We start from the raw sequence: 24,155 nt of genomic DNA, 5'->3' as shown, positions 1-24,155 counted from the left end.
CCGGCTGACTGAAAACAGTCGTTAGGTCAAGTCAGAGGCCCTGAAATGAAATGCGACCTAAAAACTCTGTCAACAGACCTGAGACAGCCAGGTTACTCGATATTATTATTATTATAGTGACCGGTACAGTAAAAATATAATTACCATGAGATCTAATGGGACTATTCCCACTCAGCCGAGCCGAGCGGCTATGAATAGTTCCATTAAAACTTATGGGAATAATAATCTCACTGTACCGGACACGTTCACTGAAACCTGGGACTCCGCTTCAAAATCCTCCCATCACTTGATTCCACCAGAGACAAACGAATATTCTGAGATAAACTATTAAATAATTATTATTAAACGAAAATCCCAATTAAATGTTGTAAATCACCCCGAAGACTTCTGCTACAGACTTCTAAATATTGACAACAGGGTAAACAGCTTGATGTCTTCGGGGTAATTTACATCATTTAATTGGGAACTTTGTTTAATAGTAATTATTCATTAATTAACATTTGAACAATTGCAATTTCCAATTTATTTCCATCTGTAAACTACTAAAATTATTGGTACAGTATTCTTATATCTATGATTCCACTATGGTGGTCGCCAGACCACACAATTCAAACAGTAGTTGAGCCCATCAATTTTAAATTTTAAATGTTGTAAATCACCCCGAAGACTTCTGCTACATACTTCTAAATATTGACAACAGGGTAAACAGCTTGATGTCTTCGGGGTGATTTACATAATTTAATTGGGAATTTTGTTTAATAGTAATTATTCATTAATGAACATTTGAACAATTGCAATTTCCAATTTATTTCCATCTGTAAACTACTAAAATTATTGGTACAATATTCTTTTATCTATGATTCCACTATGGTGGTCGCCAGACCACACAATTCAAACAGTAGTTGAGCCCATCAATTATAACTAAAATGGGCAATAAACTTGTGTTACAATGAGCACTCTGAAGAAGCTCATTGCCGGCTAAGAAGTGCCGCTAATTGCAGTTCAAGGTCTACAATGCAGCTCTGTAGATGGTCAGTAGCCTCAAACGGCCAAGGAATGTGAACTGTACTTTGCCTGCAGTACTATTGTCTGCTCAATTTCACAATTCATGATCATTCTCGGAGACTAATAAATTCTACTCTGAACAAAGTACTCTACAATATCTGAGAAAGACGAAGATGGAAGGAAACCCACAATGGAGAGATTGCAACAATTTCGAGTTCTTCAGAAGTAATGCAATCGTCAAAATGATACAATTAATACATTATTAATTGAAGAGACTTGAAATGTTGTCGAAAATTCATTTTATTTCAAATAACGTGGGTTTTTGACAACATTTTCAAGTCTCTTCAATTAATAATAATAATAATAATAATAATAATAATAATAATAATAATAATAATAATAATAATAATAATAATATAATCATTTATTGTATAAAATACTATAATCATAATACAATTATGACATTGGAGGAAAAACTAGGCTGAGCCTGTACTATTTCTCTCCAAAAATGTTGATAAAATGTTAATATTGTCCAAAAAATAAGGTTATGTAATCACACACTGCTTCGTTACTTGATTTTCGGTCCAGGAATGATGATTCAAGATTTTGAATTTTGAAGGTTGATTTTATACTCTAAATGAATCACAGAATGTATCACAATGAATTAAAAACTTTAGAAATATTGCACTTATTTAAAAAAATTTAATAAAAATCAAAACCCACTGATAATGCTGGAAAGTTCCACATTAATACTCACGCTACAAACTTAATTAAAAATACATTATTGCATTAGAATATGAATGGATAATTCAATTGAAAACAATTGTATTTCTATTTGTAGCTAAAAATATATCACTTAATATTCACTAAATCAAACCCTTAAACCATCCACATTATTGACACATTAACTCGACAATCGACTGAAGCAGTGTGAGGTTAGGATTCACAAGAGTCGACTGATCTGATCGTCTGTTAATAAACAATTAACAGAACGTAACAATTGAACATCTATTACAAGCCCAAAAATAGATCACTTAATAGGGCAATTACATCCCTTAAACCAAACATATTTTTGACGGATTAATTCATCTTTAGACTCAAGCAGTGTGACTCAAGAGACTCGCCTACCCTCGAGTCATTGATTCGACTGACTTGATCCCCTGTTAAGAATATGACTCAACAAGACTCGAGTCACTGACTCGACTGATCCATCCCCTATTAACCAACGGACTCGACAAGACTCGGAATCGACAACCGCAGGCCTATTTCCCGCATTGTAGTCGACAGACAAACAGCCCAACTGTCAAAACAACCGCACCGCTTTTCCGATTTGCGCAGACAAACAAACAAACAACTGCGGTCACACCAATTGACAACAGGGTAAACAGCTTGATGTCTTCGGGGTAATTTACATCATTTAATTGGGAATTTTGTTTAATAGTAATTATTCATTAATCAAAATTTGAACAATTGCTATTTCCTTCTGTAAACTACTAAATTATTGGCACAGTATACTTTTCTGTATGAGTCCACTATGGTGGTCGCCAGACCACACAATTCAAACAGTAGTTGAGCCCATCAATTATAACTAAAATGGGCAATAAACTTGTGTTACAATGAGCACTCACAAGAAGCTCATTGCTAGCTAAGAAGTGCCGCTAATTGCAGTTCAAGGTCTACAATGCAGCTCTGTAGATGGTCAGTAGCCTCAAACGGCCAAGGAATGTGAACTGTACTTTGCCTGCAGTACTATTGTCTGCTCAATTTCACAATTCATGATCATTCTCGGAGACTAATAAATTCTACTCTGAACAAAGTACTCTACAATATCTGAGAAAGACGAAGATGGAAGGAAACCCACAATGGAGAGATTGCAACAATTTCGAGTTCTTCAGAAGTAATCGTCAAAATGATACAATTAATACATTATTAATTGAAGAGACTTGAAATGTTGTCGAAAATTCATTTTATTTCAAATAACGTGGATTTTTGACAACATTTTCAAGTCTCTTCAATTAATAATAATAATAATATAATAATAATAATAATAATAATAATAATAATATAATAATAATAATAATAATATAATAATAAATCATTTATTGTATAAAATACTATAATCATAATACAATTATGACATTGGAGGAAAAACTAGGCTGAGCCTGTACTATTTCTCTCCAAAAATGTTGATAAAATGTTAATATTGTCCAAAAAATAAGGTTATGTAATCACACACTGCTTCGTTACTTGATTTTCGGTCCAGGAATGATGATTCAAGATTTTGAATTTTGAAGGTTGATTTTATACTCTAATGAATCACAGAATGTATCACAATGAATTAAAAACTTTAGAAATATTGCACTTATTTAAAAAAATTTAATAAAAATCAAAAACCCACTGATAATGCTGGAAAAGTTCCACATTAATACTCACGCTACAAACTTAATTAAAAATACATTATTGCATTAGAATATGAATGGATAATTCAATTGAAAACAATTGTATTTCTATTTGTAGCTAAAAAATATATCACTTAATATTCACTAAATCAAACCCTTAAACCATCCACATTATTGACACATTAACTCGACAATCGACTGAAGCAGTGTGAGGGTTAGGATTCACAAGAGTCGACTGATCTGATCGTCTGTTAATAAACAATTAACAGAACGTAACAATTGAACATCTATTACAAGCCCAAAAATAGATCACTTAATAGGGCAATTACATCCCTTAAGCCAAACACATTTTTGAACGAATTAATTCATCATTGGACTCAAGCAATGTGACTCAAGAGACTCGCCTACCCTCGAGTCATTGATTCGACTGACTTGATCCCCTGTTAAGAATATGACTCAACAAAACTCGAGTCACTGACTCGACTGATCCAATCCCCTATTAACCAACGGACTCGACAAGACTCGGAATCGACAACCGCAGGCCTATTTCCCGCATTGTAGTCGACAGACAAACAGCCCAACTGTCAAAACAACCGCACCGCTTTTCCGATTTGCGCAGACAAACAAACAAACAACTGCGGTCACACCAATTGACACCACGACACCAGTGTGGTAGACCCAAACATACTGGGTGTTGTCGTGATTTAGGTGTTTGGCCACACACCGTTTATGACAATCGGAATCCAATAATATGTCAGTTCATCAAAGGAGCTCTATTCAATTGCATGATAAACGTTCGCCAAATTGTTCATCTACGTTAACAAAAAAAGACAAAAACCATCCTGGCGTTTTTAAAAGAAAATCCTAAGATAGATTTATGGGCCAGTTAAAGAAGGAGAGGAATGGAGGAGAAGAACTAATTCAGGGCTTGTGGCATTGATGAAAGTCCGAAATATTGTAAAATTTATAAATGCTCAACGGCTTAGGTGGTTTGGACATATCTGTAGAATGAACGAGAAAAGAGTGCCTAAAAGGAGAGGCTACATTCAAGAAGAAAGAGGAAAGCCAAGAATAAGCTGGGAAGATAAACTGAGAGACGATCTCCAAAAAATGGAATATAGAGGATGGAGACAATTTTAACAGAGGACCGAGAAAGCATGGTGAGCTGTAGTGGAGGCGGCCAAAGCTCATATTGGGCTGTAGTGCTGAAACCAAATTGTTCATCTTCACTTTTGAACAAGTCTCTTAAGGGGAGGGTCTCAGAACTTCAAGATCTCAGTTCATCAAGTACCTATTTTGATAATTTATTAAGATACTGTAATGAATGCTTTATTCAATTTCATGATTAACGTTCATCCTCCACTTTTGTTCAAGACTGGTATGCTGGAGAGGGTCTCAGTTTATCAAGTACGCATTTCGACCATTTCTTAAGATACTGAAACAAATGAATAGTTTTAGTTAATCATAGCATAAAGTACATATTTTGTACATTACTTGAGATACTGAAACAAAAATGGGTAGTCGAGACATTCACAGCATCAAGTTTTTGTTGAAAACTGATACACAGTCAGTCAGCTACACTATTGCACACTGGTTAGAGATTAGTGACAATAAGTTAGGTCGAAGTCAGTTGAGCGTTGGGTAAGGGTTCAGGTTTTTGCAGGCAATATGCTGGTATTATTCAAAATGTTTTGATAATTTTAAAATTGAATACTGTATCCACTGAACTTTCTGAAAGCAATAACATGAATCTGACCAACTGAAAACTTGACTTACTGAAGTTTCCTACCCGGGCTGATTCTCGATCAACTGAGTTCGTGATAAAGTGAATGTAACCCCTCTTTGAAAGTGTTTCCAAAACGCATTAGGAATCAGATGCACTAAATTGTAGACAGTAAATCTTTCATTTTGGTGTGAATAAATACGTTTGAAGCTGAATATCATTTGACCGAGTAAAATTTGTGAAACAAATGTTGATGTTCTGGGACGAGAATGATATATATTCAGTTTATGATTTCGATTTATCTACAGAATTCAGTGTAGAAAATTACAATATATTTAAGCTTGGCCTTTCATTAATAAATACGAACTATTTACTGGAATGATAAAAAAAGTTTCGATTTTAACATCGTTATCAATCTATAGGAAACGTGTTCACATCATCTTTCTGCTATACAATAATTATTATTTAACGAAAATCCTAAATTTATTTTACCTATTTCTGCTATACCATCACAGTACATAGCCTACAGACTTACTAGCGTAAACTATAACACCAGGGATTGATATTGGTGTAAAACCATTAGTTTTCCATCATATTTTAGATAACAAGTGGTTGTAGGAGGTAGGAGCTTTTATTCAACATCTTGTATTGAAGTATGTTGATTTACACCAAAACCAAATTGAAAATTTTCTGTCTACTCTTTGGCTTTTATTTTGGAAAAGTACATTCTCAGTTAATTTGTAACTCTTTTGTCTATATTTAACGATTATTCTTCTTTCAATTCAACTGCAATAGTATTACTATCCTATACTATTGAACGAGCAATTTCTGTTTATATGTTCAGATGTTTATATGTTCGTATGTCACCGGATATCGAAAACGGCTCTAACGATTCTCACAAAATTGAAAACATAGTAGGTTAATAATATAAAAATTCGATTGCACTAGGTCTCATCCCTGGGAAAACTCGCTGAAGGACATTAAAAGGATAATTATTATTCATCCTTGGAAAAACAGCTGATAATTTCGTCGTCTGTTGATCATGGAAGTGAGTGAACGAGTGCATGTGTGTGGGACTGACACAAAATTATGACGCAGCTGTTGAACTTTTGAAATCATTCAATCATGTACTTAGTGCCGGTTGCACAAAAACCGGTTAAATTTTAATCCTGATTAATTCCAGTAGAACCAATCAGAGAAGCCATCTTTTTGGAATGGTTCACGTGAAATTAATCAGGATTAAAATTTAACCGGCTTTTGTGCAACCGGGCCTTTTGTGAGAGAAATTTTGGCATTCCTCTACGAATTAATCTCAATCCTCTGTGATTAGATAGAAAATTTCTGTACGAAATATAAATACGTTATAATTTTTCTTTCATAATAAATTTTTTATGCTTTTGTACTCCAGAGCGAAGCTCGGTCCCCCGATATTTAACAATTCATCTGTTAAAGTATTTCACAACATATAACTTGGATCGAAGTAAATTATATTCTGTATGTACTGTGAAGGCATCGCTATAGTAATTAATTGACACTTGGCATTGTTTATCGCGAATCAGTGAACCATATGCCTTTGCTGCACCATTGTTGGCTCGATCTGATGTTTATTAAAATAGCCGCGTTTGTTCGCATCGTTCATTTCCTTTTTCTGTGTTAAATCTGCGTAACCAACTGGGCAACGAACAATTGGAGCAAAATTGAATGTTCTCGTTGCATTCAAGTCCATGTACGTATTTGTGGGTTCACTGGTTACGAAATTGAAACGAGAAGTTATTTCAATTCTATTTGTGATGGAGTATTGGATAATATAGTTACAAGAAATATAATCACATTGTTATAGTCAATAATATGGAACATTGATTCACTTGGATCAGAGACAAACAAATATAGTATTCTATTCTCCCTGCTTCGATATAATCTAAATCTAAGCTAAGGAGATATCTTATATTATTACATAGAATATAGTTAGGATAATAGAATAAATATCGGGGGACCGAGCTTCGCTCTGGATTACAGAATCAAAGAAAATTTATTACGAAAGAGAAGATTATAATATATTTATATTTTATACAGAAAGGTTCTATCTAATCACAGTGGTATTGATTCTTTACTTAGTTAGTTGAGTGGGTTGAGATTGAGATTCCCAGTGGAATGCAAAAATCTCTCTCACAAAGGCCCGGTTGCACAAAAGCCGGTTAAATTTTAATCATGATTAATTTCACGTGAACCAAATGAGAGAAGACCATTTTAGAAAGACGACTTCTCTGATTGGTTCTCCTGAAATTAATCAGAATTGAAATTTAACCGGCACTAAGTACCTGATTAAATGATTGCAATAGTTCAACAGCTGAGTCATAAATTTTGTCTCAGTCCCACACACATGTACTCGCTCACTCACTTTCATAATCAACAGACGACGAAATTGTCAGATGTTTTCCAAGGATGAATAATAATTATCCTTTAATGTACTTCAGCGAGTTTTCCCAGGGATAAGACACATTTTTATATCATAAACCTACTATGTTCCAAATTTCGTGAAAATCGTTAGAGCCGTTTCGAGAACTGTTGGACATACATAAATACATAAATAAATATATGTTCGCTTAATCGTTAGAGCAGTTTCGAGATCTGTTAGACATACATAAATAAATATATGTTCGCTTAATATAAAAGGATAACAATATACTGCTAAAGAAATATCAAATCGTTTTGATACGTTGGAAACGTAATAATTTTCTTTTTCGTTTGGTTGTAGAGTATCGAGTAGGCCTATCCATATACAACTATAAAATGCAGCTCTGTTATAGTCACGAGGAATAGTTGTTGAAAATCGGGACCAGGGGACGTAATTCATAATACTAATACAATTCCACATTCTAAAATTCTATAAAACAAGGTACAATTCTGTATATTACATTCAAACCTTTCAAGATCTTTCATAGTTCGCTGACCAGTTAAGTCACTAAACCGTTTAAAATATTTCAAGTCCAATCTAATCAATACTATCTTTCGTTTATGTTCAGAAAATCATCAGCAAATTATGCTGCAACAAAAAATGACCAAGTTTAGTAACCGACTTCTATAATAGGATACAAAAAAGTTGATCGAAAAACAGTAATTGTATCTGAGATTTGGAGCAGTGATTTCTGATTTCATCAAATGATTTATCGATTTGTGATTTCCTCAACCGATCGCTTGATAGGCTATCTGATTTCATCAGCAAATAGTGGTTGAACAAACACAGGCGGCACGGCAAAGATCAATGCTTCTTACATAAGAGGCGAGTGAAGTGAGCTCGCTCTGACTACATCGTCTCTGAAATCACACTTGAAAGGTTAACTTTCACACAGTACCATAAACGAACATAACTTATCGTCTACTTGCCTCAAGTCTCAAACTTCTTGCTTTTCTATTACGAATCTCTTCCATATCCTATTTCTTGTTTCTCTCAATCGTCCTTTCAATTTGTTTCCCACCTCTTCTTCCTCCTCCTGTTTCTCTCAATCGCTCTTTCAAGTCGTTTCCACAATTTTTCATTCCTCCTCTTCTTCCTCCTCCATTTCCTTCCTCTTCTTTCCCTCAGTCTTCCTCTTTAGTTCTCTCATACTTCCACTTTTTGCTCTCTTTGATCTGGGTTAAGAGGAAGAGGGGGGCTCTTATTGTCTCAACTTCACCCACATCACTTTTTGTAATGTTATAAAGTACAAATAAAATACATTAATCTATCTATCTGTTTATCTAATGTCCCTCACTTATCCAATACACTCACTTGAAAAATCATTTACTTATTGTTATTATCAAGCTCTCCTTCTCCACTTATCCTTCAGCTATTCTTCTACTTCCTTTTGTTTCTCCACTTCCTTCATCTTCCATATATTCTACTAATCCCAGCTCTATATTTAATTTTTTTATGTACCTTGCTTTTCTTTTTTCGTTTCATTCTTACTTTCTTCATTATCCTCTTCTACCTCATCTACTTATTCTTCTTCTTCTCATTCTTCTTCCTCATATACCCATGTCTTCTTCCTATTCTTCGTCTTGCTATTCTTCTTCTTCTTCTTCTTCTTCTTCTTCTTCTTCTTCTTATGTTTTTGTGAAAATTCTGATAAATATCCTCGTTCGCTGATAATTTGAGATTGGTTTGGTTTGGTCTGCACAATATGTTACAATTTCCATCAAACTGTTTTCGTGCGTTTGACTCTAGTATGCTGCATGCTTCTGCTCCTCCATTCTAGTTGTGAAACGTACTGTGATTGGCTGGACGCCAATTAATCTTCTCCTCACTTCTTCAGGTAACTTTTCTTCAACTTCTTCTCATAATTTTTCTGAGTGTACTAGACTACATCTAACATCTTCCACCTCCACCAGCATAGCTCTCTTTTTTCATCTTCCTTATTCACTTATTCACTTATGTTACTCCATTTATCTTTCTCTTTCTAATTCACTTATTTTACTTCTTCATCTCACAATTCTCTCAATTTCCACGCTCTCTTCCACTTATATTATCCTCATAGTTTTTGCAGACTCACCGAAACAGATTCGAAGCAACAAAAAGTGATTACAAAAATGTACCAACACAGTTACAACATCACTCAAGTTACAATCAATATGAGTAGAAACTTAGATGTTATTTATTTCCTAACAGAAATGGGAGGGATGATTGATAGAAAAAATCGAACTTACGAAATTGATAGTCGACAAGATACAAATGTATATCTATCACATCTATAGAAAAAGTTTAAAATTATAAATAGATCGTTATAGAATGAAACAACTATAGTGAGGTCTACGTTATAATGACAGTGTTTGGTTACCAAAGGTATTGCTATCTTTGTCTATCACTCAGCAAAGCGAATAGCGCTATTTCTCTCTCGCTTTGCTCTGTTGCCAGATCGGCTTATAACAATGTAGAAAATTAATAATTAATTAACAAAATATTTAATCTTATTTGTGAATTATTTAAAAATATATTTTTTTGCTTAATAAAATATAATTGATTATTTTAAACGCGAATGAACAATAATATTACATTAATAAACCTGTATCAGCTACCGTCAAAAAGGCATTGACAAGACAGTGAGGATCGGCAACGTCGTTCTCCTATCTTTCTCCACTGCCATTATAACTATACATTAGTATACTATATAACTATATAACTATAAATATATTAGTAACTATACATTAACTGATAGCTATACATTTGTATCTTGTCGACTATCAATTTCATAAGTTCGATGCCCATGTACACTTAAAATAATTTGCTACATGATTGTACAGCTATGACTATTACCTTTTCACTGGACTACGGAGAACATACCATTCAATTAATTGATTATTAAATGATGACGTTTCCAATTGTATATGTTGTAAACCAAAACGAATAACATCTATTAATATTATTATCATCATCCGATGGAGTTATCGGACGGGCACGTGAAATTGCAGATTATCACATAATGTAATAAACTGAAAACTTAGCCTATCATACAATTCTCAATATTTTGAAATAGGCCTGATGAAATGTACGTCATATATCCTCTAGCAGCAATAAGTCAAATTGAATAATGTCCACGCTGCGCTAAAAGTCAAGGTTGCTAAAGGTAACGTTCCAAGATATGTGGGTCACTGGACCTAAAGAACATATCATGTCAAGTAGCTCTTACACTACTACTGAGATATAGTGAAGCTCATTTCAAACTTCCAGCAATGGAAAGCATTGATGTTGTGCATAATGAATGCTGTCAGGTAGAACTGAATCTCACTTGTAAAAAATACATCTTATTCCTCAAGAAAAAATATCGTTCATTGATTTAATTAAGTTTCACATGATTGGGATTGTATATTCTGTTGAATAGTTATACAGTTTAACCTCTGTATAACGAAGTCGATTATCCCGAGAAAAAATTCGTTGTAGAGAAGTATTCGTTATTGAGAGGTTGTTCTGTCAGAAAAAAGTACCACGATCCTATGGATCTTATAATATCGTATCACGGCGGTGAATAAATGAATATGGTACATAAAACATATCGCGAACGTAGGTAGGGCACCTATTAGGCCAATATTAATATGGAAATTTGAAAATTCATGCTGTTTAAAAAACATGTTTTTTGAATAATTATAGAATGTAATGAGTAAGTAAACTCACCAATTTATTTCCAGAAAGCTTGATTTTGTACTATTAGTAGAGTTTAATCAAAGTACATACTCTGTAGCAATATTTTTCAACTTTTTACACTGCTATTATGATGCTATTACACTGTATATGCTGTTACACTGCTGCTGATGGAACGCAAAATACGGTTATTTTGTCAATAACGTCACCATAAATACTATAATAACTCAATTTTCCTATTTTTTTATGTTTTATATTTGAAAAAGTGAGTAATTTTCGGTTGAACTTCTTGTTCTGACGGATTCTTCTCAGGTTCGTCACAGCCATCATGATCATCATAGTCAGTTCAAAGAATTGAAATTTGTGACAAAAGCAAGAATGGAAAAGTCCAGTCGTTCACCTGCCTGGTCTACAATAATGACAAGTTTTTGTAATTCAATTTCCAGTATCTTGCATTCAATTTCCGACATGTGTTTCACCCTCTATTGACTGTCTACCACCCTATCTTCTTCCTACCTGAATTGCCATTATTTTTAGTCTATTGACCTTTCTGCTGAAACTAAACAATTCCTTGAAAATAACCGTCTGCTTCCTATACACACTACACTTTGTATGTTGAAGTCAAGAGAAAATTTTGTTGTTGAGAGGTCCAAAATTCGTTAAATAGAGGTAAATAAGCAGCCAAAACTTAAAAATGTCATGGGACCAGGTAAAAATTCGTTGTGTAGAGGATTTCGTTAAGTGGAGTTTCGTTATAGAGAGGTTCGACTGTATTACTACATCGTTAAATCGAGCTGGCACCGCTACAGAGCTAGAAAGAGATAGCGCTATCTGATTTGTCCAAAGATAGACAAGGATAGCAACACTAATTTCAATCAAATACTGCCATTATAACTTGGATCTCACTATCGTAGAATGATTTCCAGTAACTTCAAACAAAGCTTCATACCTGTAAATGAAATATAAATCTCATTACCATTTTAAATTATTTTGTTATAACATAAATCACTTGAAAATAGCATTAGTGTCCGAAACAAGTTGTAACAAAATAATTTAAAAGGGTACTGAGATTTATATTTTTATTTATATTAAAAGTGGCCCTAAAGAAAAAAGACAACTTCATACCTGTCTATCAGTATAGATTGGAATTTTTAGAATCAGATCTACAAGATCACTGAACCTTGTCTCAGGAATCTTGAGAAAACTGATATTCTCAAACACCTTATTCAACAAGGATTTAGATGATTTTGCAGTTATTGTAAAGAAAGAATTACATAGATTCAGATCCATATAAAGCAAAGATCATGAACTGCAATCGAATCTTGAACCATATTTTCGTCAATTGTCATAGAACTGAAAACCATACATAATACGAAACCCTATCTGGTTTATTGATCTCTCAAAAATTGCTGATTAATTAGAATATCGATCTTTCTTAGAAAATAATTGATTTGCATCTTGTACAATAATTTCGATTATTGATCTCTTAAAAATTGCTGAAAATTCTGGATAATGTTCGTTGGTGGAAAGCTGATATCCTAATCAGCCTAAATGTCCAAAAATTGATCATATCTGAGACATGCGGTCTACAGTTTCCGTTCATTCAGCACTTTTGTTCTAGATTTTTTGGAGATGAAACTCAATACTATTGCAAAATTGACAATGATTGGACAACAGATCACCAGAGATCAACTCAATTCATTTTCTAATTAGTAGTGATTGGTTTTCTTTCTTCTCAATTTTCTTCAACCGTCTCTCTCCTTCTTCATAATTTCTCTTCTTGTTCTTCATCCACTGTCTCATTCTTGGCTAGGAGTATGTAGGAATACGTGGAAGAAGAAAATAAGCTGATAATGACGAAGAGATAGCTGAAGGACATGATATATAGCTTATTGATATGATAGCCTATATAGCTATATCATGTCCTTCAGCTATCTCTTCGTCATTATCAGCTTATTTTCTTCTTCCACGTATTCCTACATACTCCTTACACTTCTTTACTTCTTTGCCTTCCTTTTCCTTCATCTTCTATCTCTTCTTTTTCATCAGTTTCTTTTCTTTTTTCTCTCTTCCTTATCCTTATTCATATCAATAGCCTTCAGCTATATATTCGTCATTAATCTTCTTATCTTTTTAGTGTTCCTTTTTTTCTTTTTCTTCTCCGACTTCTACTTCCTTCTCTCTTTTCTTACACGGTTTTAATTCTTCGTCCATCTTTACGTTTTTTATAAACGCTTCCTCCAACTACTTGTGTTTCCTCTTTATCTTCTTTCTCCTCTTTTTTCATTTTCCTCATGGTACTTTCCTTACATCAACATAGTTTTTCGTTTTCTTATTTCAATACTTATATATTCTTATTTTCTTTCAATTAAAGGTATTTAGGAATCAACTCTTCCATCTTTTTCGTTTTTTTTTGCAGAATTTGTAAGGTATTTAGGAATCAACTCTTCCATCTTCTTCGTTTTTTTGCAGAATTTGTATCACATTTATTAGCAAGTTTAATCATTTATTTATTCACCTATCATGTACAATATTTTAAAAGTTCATATAGGCTAAGACCATAGGTGTCGAAACACGTCTGTATTTTTTTCACGATAGATTCGTGATACTAGACGATATTCTTGGGTTCTCACTTATTATGGATAAGTATCACTATATTTCACCTGAAACTGTATCATAATCATATAAACATTTTGTCAAAACTATTATTCTATTCATAAAATCATGTGATAGTGAAAGTAGTTAACTGAATTTGCTTTGACAGGCATTTAATATTGATTTACTAATGAGAGTTTCATCAAAGTGGATTGAACAGAGCCATATTACTATCTCTTCTTCTCTGTAAAATGTTTATTTATTGATTTATTCATAGGCAATAGATACAATCGAGTTCATGTTCGCCCTATTTATTGAAGCACATTCAAAATACTATTCTTCTCACGGCGAGAACATAATTATATGAATAGACAATAAATTATGGCCAAGGTACTACTTATTACTCATACTGAAAATACAGTAGTGGTCGTAGTATCAGTAGCCATGTGACTTTTTGCAAACAATGTAGATAATATTATATACAATCATTTCAATCTAAAATTATACTAGGAACATTGTAATTGATTGGAGATATATGCATATATTTCTGCATTGTTGCATTCTGTATATTTGTATTGAAACTTCTGGCAAAAAATCTGGTGTGGCGCACTCACACAACTTTCCTTGCCGTTATGAAAATTGATCACCTGACGCTAGTGTTCACGCGCATCTCAAGTCTACTATTCAAAGAACTGAACCAGCTGGTGACAGGACAATAACGCTGGAGACATACGAGGTCTGCTATCTCTTCATAGTGAATCATTTAATAGAATCAACAGTTTGCAATTGGATAATCACATTTTCTCGAATTTCGAGATTATTTTCAATTTTAGGTGAAAATGTTACTGAACATTAATTGCAGAGATTTTCATGCTCAATCTTTTCCACTCGAATTTTTTTGTTTAAATTGTATCTGAAGCCTGATAATTGGGAATCTAAAATCAAACTTTGCATAGATGGGGCGGAGCTCCTGAAATGTTTACAGATATGGGACTTGTGGCAGTTGATAGAGCTTATCAATGACTATTTTAGATATAAATTTAATCAAAATCGTTGGAGCCGTATTCGAGAAAATCGCGAAAACCCTGTTTTTGACAAAATTTTCTCCGTTTCAGCCGCCATCTTGAAATGCATTTGATCGAAATTGTTCGTGTCGGATCCTTATAGTGTAAGGACCTTAAGTTCCAAATTTCAAGTCATTCCGTTAATTGGGAGATGAGATATCGTGTACACAGACGCACATACACTCATACACACACACACACACACACACAACACACACACACACACACACACACACACACACACACACACACACACACACACATACAGACCAATACCCAAAAAAAACATTTTTTTGGACTCAGAGGACCTTGAAACGTATAGAAATTTAGAAATTGGGGTACCTTAATTTTTTTCGGAAAGCAATACTTTCCTTACCTATGGTAATAGGGCAAGGGAAGTAATAAAATCTTTTGATTTTGATTTGAGTGGTGAATTGTATGTGTGTATTGCTTTCAAAGAGATATCACATTAAACTGCCAAACTGATATCCACTCTAACCCCTGTCAGCATCCCTTACATATAACTTCAATGCCTCCCATTCCACCAATGCAGACATATTAAACTGAATCAGAAGAGTATCACATGCCACTAATTCAAAGTGAGCTGAGTAGACTATTCTCCTCCAGGCAGGTGTGTAGTCTTTTCAGTTTTTTCTTCTCTTTTCTATCATAAAAGCAGGTAGAAGAATGCAGGTCTGGACCCTCACTCACTGTATTATTCTCATCTTGAATCTCTCACACTATCTCAGCAACAGCGCATCCTAACTACGTTTATAGACTGGATCTAAAGATAGCGAACTACCGACTCTATCGTCCAACAGTAGAAAGGTTCATTCATTAGATTCTAGATCATTAATCAACCATTAGATTCAATTAAAGTCTATTTTTAATAAATTGGGTGACTAAATTGTCTTATCATTTTAGTTCAACTCTAATTGATTAAATTCTAGATCATCAACTCTCTACTATAGTGAGGTCCACGTTATAATGACAGTATTTGATCAACTTTGGTTTTGCTATCCTTGTCTATCATTCGACAAAGCCGGTGGTACTATCCTTTTCTAGGTCCACAACGATGCCAATTATGTATTTTACAGTGTAGAAATATAATTAATTAATGCAGAGAATCGGCATCGCTATTCTTCTATTCTTATCCACTGCCATTAAAACGTGGACCTCACTATAATCTATATCTATGAGTATGTTATACGGTAATAAAGGAAAGAATTGACTTATACATTTGAAAAAAATTGACGAACGAATTTGAATTGTAAAAAAGAATCTGTACCTACACGTAGGGGATAGGAAATTCATGAATGACGCATCATCACATCTGAACTACTGGACTGAATAACTTAAAATTTTGCATATAGATTCTTAATTTACCGAGGATGGTTACAGGCCTATTTTAGATTCCAGTAGGTCAAGTTTTTAATAATTAGGCCCTTGTGGAGCTCGGGATACATTTTTTCGATTCATAAAAAATTGAATGTATCAGTTAAAGTCCGCTCTATCACTTTGACTCAATTCCGAAGATCATTGATGATCCATTGATCAATAGATTCAATCAATAATAAATATTATCTAATTGAATAGTGAATAGTCTATTAATTTTTTTTCCAATTGATTTTCAATTTACAGATGGAAATTACTGAGATATTGCAATTATTCAAATGCTAATGAATTAATTATTATTATTTCCACATCCTCTAAAGATGCTTTTTTATTTATTTACTCTACTTTACTTATTCTATTGTTTTTGTTGTTTTTTTATTGTAAATCTTCAACTGTCAGGTTGTTATAATAATGCAGTTCACGGTGCTCATTGCCCACACCCAGACTTGTTGTCTTTGTGGGGAATATTCACTATTTATATAATGTTTCTGCTACTGTATTACTTTTTTTGTGAATAAAGATCATTTGAATTTGAATTTGGATTTTCGTTTAAAAATAATAATGATTTTCAATTGATCCTATACTATTAAACGAGCAATTTCTGTTTATATGTTTATATATATCTGTATGTGTCCGGATCTCAAAAACTGCTCTAACGATTCTCAAGAAACTCAGAACATAGTAGGTTTATAATATAAAATTTCGATTGCACTATGTCTCATCCCTGGGAAAACTCGCTACATTAAAAGGATAATTATTATTCATCCTTGGAAAAATAGCTGATAATAATTATTTCGTCGTCTGTTGATGATGGAAGTGAATGAGCGAGTTCATGTGTGTGGGACTGTGTCAAAATTATGACTCAGCTGTTGAACTTTTGTAATCATTCAATCAGGTACTTAGTGCCGGTTGCAAAAAAGCCGGGTTATTTTTAATCCTGATTAATTCCAGTAGAACCATCTTTTTGAAATGGTCTTCTCTGATTTGGTTCACGTGAAATTTTCAGGATTAAAATTTAACCGGCTTTTGTGCAACTGGGCATTTATGGGGGAAATTTTTGCATTCCTCTGGGAATTAATCTCAATTCACTGTGATTAGATAGAACATTTTTGTATGAACTATAAATATTATTATAATTTCTTCTTTCGTAATAAATTTGTTATGCTTTTGCACTCCAGATCGAAGCTCGGACCCTGATATTCAGATATTATCCATCGTTCAATGATTTTTATCGATTTAATGGATTGAGTAATTGAAAACTCTTCACATTCTAGTTTCAATGCTACCTTCAATGTTACAACAGATTGAAGATCATACCGTTGTGCATTAGGATAAAACTCAAGTTTCTGTCAGTAAAACTACTAACCAAAAGGCCCATACGGCACACACAAATCAAGTCAACAAATGCTACAAAGTAAAGAATTTGTATCCCTGTTGTTCAATGAATTGTTTGTTTAATCAGATTGATTTCTACGTTTGTAGATTTGACGCCAAGTGGGATCGGACTCCTCGATTCGATGATATTTTGACAAATAGAGTTTAGTACAACAAATGAAACTTTCAGTTCAACAATTAAAACTACAGATTAAAAAACAGCCAAAAAACGTTTGGCAGAATATTCGCGAACAATCCAATGAGTGCACAGTCTCACTCAATCAACTATTCATAACTGCGCGGGAATAGCCACTCCTCCCTTCCGGTGAATGTAAATACAAATGTATATATATTCACAAATGTATATGCATTCAAAATTCACAACAGCCGAAAAAGCTGAGCCTTCCGGAGAATGGAGGCTGGCTAAGCCATTAAAAAAACAGCGATTTGCGAATCTCAAATGGAACGTTAGAAACAATAACACCCTGTTTTTACTAGAAGCTAACACCGGTGTAGCTTAAGCTTAGACTACTCCATCCAGTGAGTATAGAATGTATAGAATATACATTGAGTATAGAATATATGAATTACATTCTATACTCACTGACTCCATCACACATTTGGTTCTCATGAAGTTTCTAAACTACAGCTTCACAATTACAACTGTAGACATTCTTTCAAGGAAACGTGTTTGATTTTAGTTATTCGAAGTAGTTCACGGAGGCTGGCTAAGCCATTAAAAAGCAGCGATTTGTTTAAATCAAATGGAACGTTTGAAACAATAACATCCAGTTTTTACTAGAAAGCTAACAGCTTGAGCTTACTCCAACACATTTAGTTCTCATAAAGTTTGTACCGTACAATACAGTTTTACAATTATTTTACTTGTTTCTAGAATAGGTGTTTGTTTTAGTAATTCGAAATAGTTCATCAATTAATAAAAATAAAACAAATGTAAATGAAAAATTCTACCACTCAACCTCGGGACTGAAAAAAATGGTGTCTGACTGAAATTTATTCTGTTCTTTTAGAATGATTCATCAATTAAGAAAGGTGATGAGTTATGAATGTACATATATATGAATCTATCACCTTAATTTGGGATAATGTGCTGGTAAATTGAAAAGGGTTTTAATCCTGTAATTTTTTAAGGATTGTTTCAAATGCCGGCCAGGTTAGCTCAGACGACTAAAGATGGATTCGCACAAAACAGTGACAGTGAAAATATCATTCCCACGAGTTCTAATGGGACTATTCACACTCAGCCCGGCCGAGCGAGTATGAATACTCCCTTTAAAACTAACTAAAACTACCTCAATTTTGACTGTTCACTGTCAATGTTGTATGCGAATCCAGCTTTAGTCTGGTATAATGAGGTGGTTATAATGGCAGTATTTGATTAATATTGGTGTTGCTATCCTTGTCTATCATTCGACAAAGCAGATGGCGCTATACTTTTCTAGCTCCGCAACGTTGCCAGATCGTTTTTAACAATGTAGAATTATGTTTAACAAAATATTTAATCTCGATTGTGAAGATTTATTATTTAATCATTAAAAATGATGTTTCATTATCAATCTATCTAAATTTGAAATTCTTTGTTTTATTCTGATTCATAGTTTCAGATTGAAGATTTGGTGTTGAAATTGAAGTGAACATAACCTACATAATATTTGGACGATTTGTGACAAAATCAGGAAATTGAAGAAGTTTTGGGCAATAGCCTGTTTTTTCTTTTCCGACTATTGTATTGTTCGCTCTATCTAATAAATAAATAAATAAAAATTTGTTTTGACGAAATTATTTTAAACATGAAAGAACAGTTGAATTACATCAGATACACGGGTATCAGCTATCCTCTATAGTAGGCAGTGGCAAGGCAGGGAATCGGCAACGCTGTTATACTATCTTTCTCCACTACAATTATAACGTGGACCTAACTATAAGATACCAATAGTATCACAATCTACCACTATTACAATCACAGTTTGAAGTAACGGACTCTTGGTGATCTCCTTGGAATGGTGACCGCAAGACTCCTTCATTAATTAAAGCCATTTTGTGAGCTACATATATCACTGCCAAGTGGTTCGGAATCCACCTACACCATTCCAATCCCTGATAATTGACAAATATGACCCAAATGTGCCAACAAAATCACCTAAATTCCAACAGGTAATATTGTAAGTTCTTAAAACTAACAGGGTGACAAGAATCTCCAAAATTCCAATGGACCCATGAGACCATCATACAACATTACAACTACACACTACCTTGACTTAAACTTTCTCACTTGAAATATACCAAAATAACAGAACATAAAGAGTCCCTAAAATTCAAACAATCCCTGAGATAGCATCATACAAGTAAACACTCTTTCAATTAAGATTCTCTCTCAAATCCCTAAATTTCCAACGAACTGTGAGATAACATCATAGAAGATCGATTCAAATTCTCTCTCAAATCCCCGAAATTTCAATCGAATGCTTGAAATTTCAATCAAATCCCCAAAATTCCAAAAAAACCTAAGATAACATCTTAGAAGTTAACACTCTTTCCATTCAAATTCTCTCTTACATCTCCAAAATTCCAACCAAATCCTCCAAGCTCCGGCAAACCCTGAGATAAATATTCATTGAAGTCAACACTTTCAATTATATTCTCTCTGTAATCCCCGAAATTCCGATCAAATCGCCTAAATACCATCAAACCCTGAGATAACATCACTGAAGTTGACACTCTTTCAATTTAAATTCTCTCTCAAATCCCCAAAATTCCAACAAACCCTGATAAAACATTACAGACGTTAAAACTCTTCCAAGATAATAATTCAAATTCTCTATCTCAAATCCTCGAAATTCCAATCGAATCCCCAAAATTCCATCAAACCCTGACATCATAGAAGTACATACTGATCCTGACATCCCCTGACATCATAGAAGTACAACAAATCCTGATATAACATTATAGATGTTAAAGCTCTTTTAAGATAATAATTCAAATTCTCTATCTCAAATCCTCGAAATTCCAATCGAATTCCCAAAATTCCATCAAACCCTGACAACATCATAGAAGCACTCATGCAATTTAAATTTTCTCTCAAATCCCCAAAATCCCAACAAACCCAGAGAGAAAATCATAAAAGTTAACACTCTTTCAATTTAAATTATCTCTCAAATAACGTCAAATCCCCAACCAACACCAGGTTCCATCATAGATAGTGAATGGTTCACACTCTCAACACTCACCTGCTATGGAGACAAGTAGAAACACGATCATCCTGACCACAGAATCCATGCTGTCTCTCGTTCACTCGGCCCACAGATTCTCCAACAAATTCACTTTCATCGCAAAAACTGTCACATCCATTGCATCACTCAACATTTTGCCAACACTTTTGTGGTTATGTTCCCAGATTCTAACCCCTAGTGCTGAGTGCTGACTAGTATTCACCATGCAACTCGTGAGATTACTGAACTCAACTAACACTAACACCATCCAAGCAAGAGGCCGGCCCTTCTCTGACTGAAGTATTGACCCGTTGCCCGTGCCTGCGAGTGCGTGCGTGCCTGGAGACACCAACTGTTGCCAACCTCGCCATTTCTACACTAACCAAGTTGCCCTAGCGCTACCAACCTAACCGTACTTCATATAAAAGTATCATTTTCTTGTTTTAGCTATCTATTGGTTGTTTTCATCAAATTTCACTAATGAAAAATGCTCAATATTATTTTTATTATGATAGAGGGAGTAAAGAACAGTATTAAATTCATTCATATAAAAAACGAATGCACCATCAAATCATCATTTGGAACACTATTTGCAAGTTTTTTTTAATATTAGTGGAGCTTCCAAGTACTCTTTAGAATGAGAAATTTGGTACTACAAGAAGGATGAATTTTTCAAAAGGCTATATTATATTCAGAAGCTTGTGGAAATTTAGGGGTGTGGCGGGCAGATTTGAATTCCGTTCAATCTAATGTAAACTGTATAAAAAATATGAGGAGTTATTTATTGAAATTGGAATAGAGAACATTATTCGGGGTATTTATAGCGATTTGATAGAGCTTTGAATATTGCTATTATAGTTGATTAAAGAGTGAATTCATTTTTTAAGCAGTAGACATAGCAGGCTACCTACTCCTACTTCAAGACACTGGTAGTTGAATTTAAGATTTTTACAGGGAAGCCACTGGAATATCATTAATCTAGAGATCCTATAGAATACTAGCCGTCAGGCTCGCTTCGTTCGCCATATCAATCTAGCCGGGGCCCCGCCCCCTGGTTGGATCGTCCAAGAATGAGATCAGCGGGCTCGCTTCGCTCGCCTGCATTTTTAATTTGAGTACGGTATGCTTCATTCCATCAGAAAGTCAAAGTATTAAGAAAACGCAGAAAAGCTGTGAAAAACGCTGATTTTGGGCATATCATTTTATGAAATATTAAAGTCACAATAGAGAGGCTGATTTTGGGCATATCTTTTTATGAAATATTAAAGTCACATCACAAAATTTTTAGATCCTGTAGCTAAACCTCTGTACCAAATTTGAACATTTTCTGTCTATTACTTGATGAAAGAACTGAGAAAACGCAAAAAACCGCAAATTTTGGGCGTATCTTTGGCGTTATTTTAAATTCCTTTCAACACAACATTATTACACCCCAGCTGAGCTTTCTGTAGTAAATTTGAACATTTTCTGTTCATTTGTTCTCGATAAAGCTGAGAAAGCGCAAAAAACCGCTGGAAAAACGCAGATTTTGAGCGTATCTTTTTGGCGTTATTTCAAATTCCTTCTAACACAACATTATTACACCCTAGCTTAGCTTTTGTACTAAATTTGAACAATTCCTGTTCATTTGTTCTCGATAAATCTGAGAAAAAGAAAAAAAACGCTAATTTTGGGCGTATTTTTGACTAATTGCAAATTCCTTCTAACACAACATTATTATAGCTGAGCTTCTGTACTAAAAATTGAACAATTTCTGTTAATTTGTTCTCGTTAAAGCTGAGGAAACGCTAAAAAATGCTGATTTTAGGCGTATCTTTGGATTTTTTTCCAAATTCGTTCTTAGTGCACATCTAAAGGGCCAACTGAACATATCTACCAAATTTGAACGTTTTTGGTCCGGTAGATTTTTAGTTCTGCGTGTGAGTGAGTGCCATTCCGCTTTTATATATATAGAAGTCGAGTGAGTCTTGGGGTATGGAACTTATTAAACCAAGGTAGGGACACCAGATCTGAATCGCTGTAGAATGTAGACCATTGAATAGAATTTTTGTTGCAATTACACAGGACACCAGACACCACTGGTGTCCTTAGTATGATACAAGACTGGGGCTTGGTTGAAAAAAGCCTGTTGAATTTTAACCGTGATTAAAAGCAATCTGAGAAGCCTTCTCTGATTGGTTCTCGTGGCATTTAATTATAATTAAAGTTCAACAGGCTTTTGTGCAACCGGGCCCAAGTCAGTTCAAATTTGATTCAACACGAAGATACTAGTGAATTTTTTATACACTATGAAGAAAATCTTTTCTCTTTTGAATGAAACTATTTAATACTACATTCTAAACGTATCCAAAATGATAGATTTTAGGATTTGATTCAAGAAAATATAATTTGAAGGTATTGTGATGAATCATAAAAATTATTCAGATAATTCATAGAAATACCATATACTCAATAGGTAAACTAAATAGTTATAGAATATTAAATGGACTAACATCCATTAATAGAAGTGAAATTTCTCCATAAATGTAACAAACAAAAACTTACATGATTCCATTGACGCGAGATCATCTCTTTTCATAGAAGTAGATTTTCATTGACATGAAACCGTCGCGATCTTCATAGATCTCATGATTCTAATTCCAAGCTTTGAAGACTGAGTAATTTTGGGACAGTTACATGCATATTGTCCAGAATTCTTCCAAGAAAAACATAATTTTCAACAGTGCAGGCGAGCATATACACTTTATCAATTTCTGTCATTCACCTGTGGGATGGGAAAATAATTTTCAAATTATGTTGATTAGTGTCCAAAAAAGGTACATATTTCAAGAAAAAATAATGAGAATTGGTATCTGTTTTAAAAATTGTCCAAATATTCAAAACAGATTTTCAACTTGACTATTTGTTATTCACATAATAAAAGACAAACGATACTGTAACTAAGGCTAGGCGCGCACCAGTTAGTCAAGACAAGGCATGATCAGACACGTTTAGTAACAATACTTCACATAACTACTTGTGACGCAATTCACACTGATTAGTCATTGCAATTAAACATGTCTTCATACGCAACTATGTAAAGAATTGTGACTAAACGTGACTAGTCTTGTCTTGACTAACCGGTGCAGCCTAAAAAATAGGCTGTACATGAAAAATACAGAATAATAAGCAATGTTTCAATATTGTAATAGCATCAGGGAATAGAATGAACAAATTCAAGTGTTACCTAAGCAAAAACGTTACCAAGGAATTAGATGA

General features: G+C 33.9%; 1 protein-coding gene across 1 annotated transcript in view; it reads right to left on the bottom strand.

Moving 5' to 3' along the window:
• Window positions 1-21,202, bottom strand: part of LOC111043539 (transmembrane protein 132E-like) — a 312,195-nt gene extending 290,993 nt beyond the window's left edge. The window contains exon 1 of the mRNA XM_039436095.1: window positions 20,916-21,202. Coding sequence (XP_039292029.1) covers window positions 20,916-20,964 — 49 coding nt within the window. The 5' untranslated portion in view covers window positions 20,965-21,202. The remainder of the gene's footprint in view (window positions 1-20,915) is intronic.
• Between the last annotated feature and the right edge of the window lie 2,953 nt (window positions 21,203-24,155).

Source organism: Nilaparvata lugens, chromosome 10 (assembly GCF_014356525.2).
Source record: "Nilaparvata lugens isolate BPH chromosome 10, ASM1435652v1, whole genome shotgun sequence".
Lineage (NCBI taxonomy): Eukaryota > Metazoa > Arthropoda > Insecta > Hemiptera > Delphacidae > Nilaparvata > Nilaparvata lugens.
Note: the sequence above shows the minus strand (reverse complement) of the source record. Positions and strands in the feature narration are given on the sequence as shown.